At 44.1% G+C, this 1,868-nt stretch overlaps 1 protein-coding gene across 1 annotated transcript; it reads left to right on the top strand.

The window, feature by feature from the left end:
• The first annotated feature begins 600 nt into the window (after positions 1 to 600).
• LOC129725626 (uncharacterized) lies at positions 601 to 1,580 on the top strand. The gene has a single exon (XM_055681671.1). The coding sequence runs from the start codon at positions 672 to 674 to the stop codon at positions 1,299 to 1,301; it is 630 nt and encodes a 209-aa protein (XP_055537646.1). The 5' UTR covers positions 601 to 671; the 3' UTR covers positions 1,302 to 1,580.
• The last annotated feature ends 288 nt before the right edge of the window (positions 1,581 to 1,868 follow it).

The following is a 1,868-nucleotide window of genomic DNA, read 5'->3' as shown; positions in this document are numbered from 1 at the left end:
AAGCGAGACACCCGTGTTGTACATTCTTGATACCATAGTGTTGTTAGTCTCACTCATACTGTCGGTGCGTGCTTGCTGCAACTCAGGGGAATGCATGAAGAAGAAAGAGTATCTCGAAAGCGTGTGTGCAAAAGATTTGAGAAGCCTAGCATATGTCTCGTTCTCAAGCAGAAAGGATGAGAAAGGTTTTGCTTCTCACTCGCTTTGCAATGCTGCTTTATACCAGTTGAAACTGTTTAGGTGTAGTAGTTTGGAGCGCCAAATACCTTGAACAAATGCTAGAGTAATAATTGCGTTATGCCCAGCACGCAATCATTGTACTGGTTCCAAATTACATCAACAATTGCGCTAAAAACGCGCAATTTTGTACTGGTTTCGCACCATCCAACTTTTGCGTGTAGAGGAGAGCATAGAATCTTTCAGCGCCGAAGAAAATATCAGCAGCTGCCTATTGGGACGATAAACAAATATTATTGATTATATTGAGAAAAAAACTAAAGAGTACAGCTAGGCGGTTTGTATTCACCCAGCGTAACTTGAACTCATATGCCAAATTGAAGAAGGCGCTCATTGCCGAGTTCGCTCCATTTGTGCGTGCCAGTGAGGTGCACCGGCATTTGGCGGCACGCAAGAAAAAACCAACCGAGCCAGTAAGAGACTACATCTACGAGATGCAACGTATTGCGCTTGCTATCGATCTCGACGAGCCGAGCCTGTGCGAATATATCGTTGACGGCGTGACCGACGACGAGTATCACCGTTCTATGCTGTACGATGCAAACACCATCAAAAAGTTGAAGGATAAGCTACTCACATACGAAAAAACGAAGTCAAAATGTAATACGAAATGCCAGGTAGACGAACGTACGAAAAGAGATCGTCCTACGAAAGTTGAGGAGAAAAAGCCGAAACTGAAAACCGATGCGCGACGTTATTGTTTTAATTGCGGTAAACCCACACACGTTGCCAGCGAATGTCCACAGAAAGGAGAAGACCCGAAGTGTTTTTCTTGTAATGGTTACGGGCATCTATCGAAAGAGTGTGATAAAAAGAATGAAGAGCGCAGTGTGAAGAAGAAAAATGCAAAAGTGAACACGATTGAAAAAGTTACAAATCAGCAACCTAGTATCAATGTGAAGATAAACGACTGCGAGCTACGTGCTATTGTCGATACGGGAAGTGAAATCTCATTGCTACGTAAGGACCTGTGGCTTCATATTGAGAACAATGGAGCAAAATTAGAATTATCTGATATGAAAGTTCGTGGATTCGGCGGACAGGTGAAAACCGTGTGCGGCTAAGCGGTTTTGAAGGTAAAAATTTCAGAAGAAAAATATACCATTCGATTTTATGTGGTACCCTGCAACGCGATTGACATGCAGTTAGTGATTGGGATGGATTTTCTCGACGGCGTAAACTACTCGATTACCCCTGCTGGCGTGTGTGTGAAAAAGTATCTGACCAAAATCTCTGAAAACGACGGTGAAGCGAAGTGGATCCGACGGATCAAAGAGTACAGTGATGGTGAACTAGTTGTGGCGTATCAGTACAATTCGAGAGTGATGAAGATAATCGAACAATATGAGCCGAAAGCCGCTGTAACCGCGAAGAACCCATAAACAATTAAGCTGACTGACAACGAAATTGTGCGTCATGGTCCCCGACGTCTTGCTCCGCTGGAAAAAGAGGTTGTGCGAAAGCAGATAAGCGAATGGCTTGGTAATGGTATAGTTCAACCGTCCGACAGCGAGTACTCAAGTGCAGTTGTAGTGGTGCCCAAAAAGGATGGCTCACGTCGTGTCTGTGTTGACTTTCGTGAACTGAACAAAAAGGTGATGCGCGACAATTACCCGATGCCAAATGTTGAA

The sequence above is a fragment of the Wyeomyia smithii genome, chromosome 2 (assembly GCF_029784165.1).
Source record: "Wyeomyia smithii strain HCP4-BCI-WySm-NY-G18 chromosome 2, ASM2978416v1, whole genome shotgun sequence".
NCBI lineage: Eukaryota > Metazoa > Arthropoda > Insecta > Diptera > Culicidae > Wyeomyia > Wyeomyia smithii.
The sequence above is the reverse complement of the archived record's forward strand: the minus strand, read 5'-3'. Positions and strand labels throughout refer to the sequence as shown.

Excerpts from the sequence above, each read along its gene's own strand:
- LOC129725626 (XM_055681671.1), top strand. The coding sequence starts at position 672 with ATGCAACGTATTGCGCTTGCTATCGATCTCGACGAGCCGAGCCTGTGC.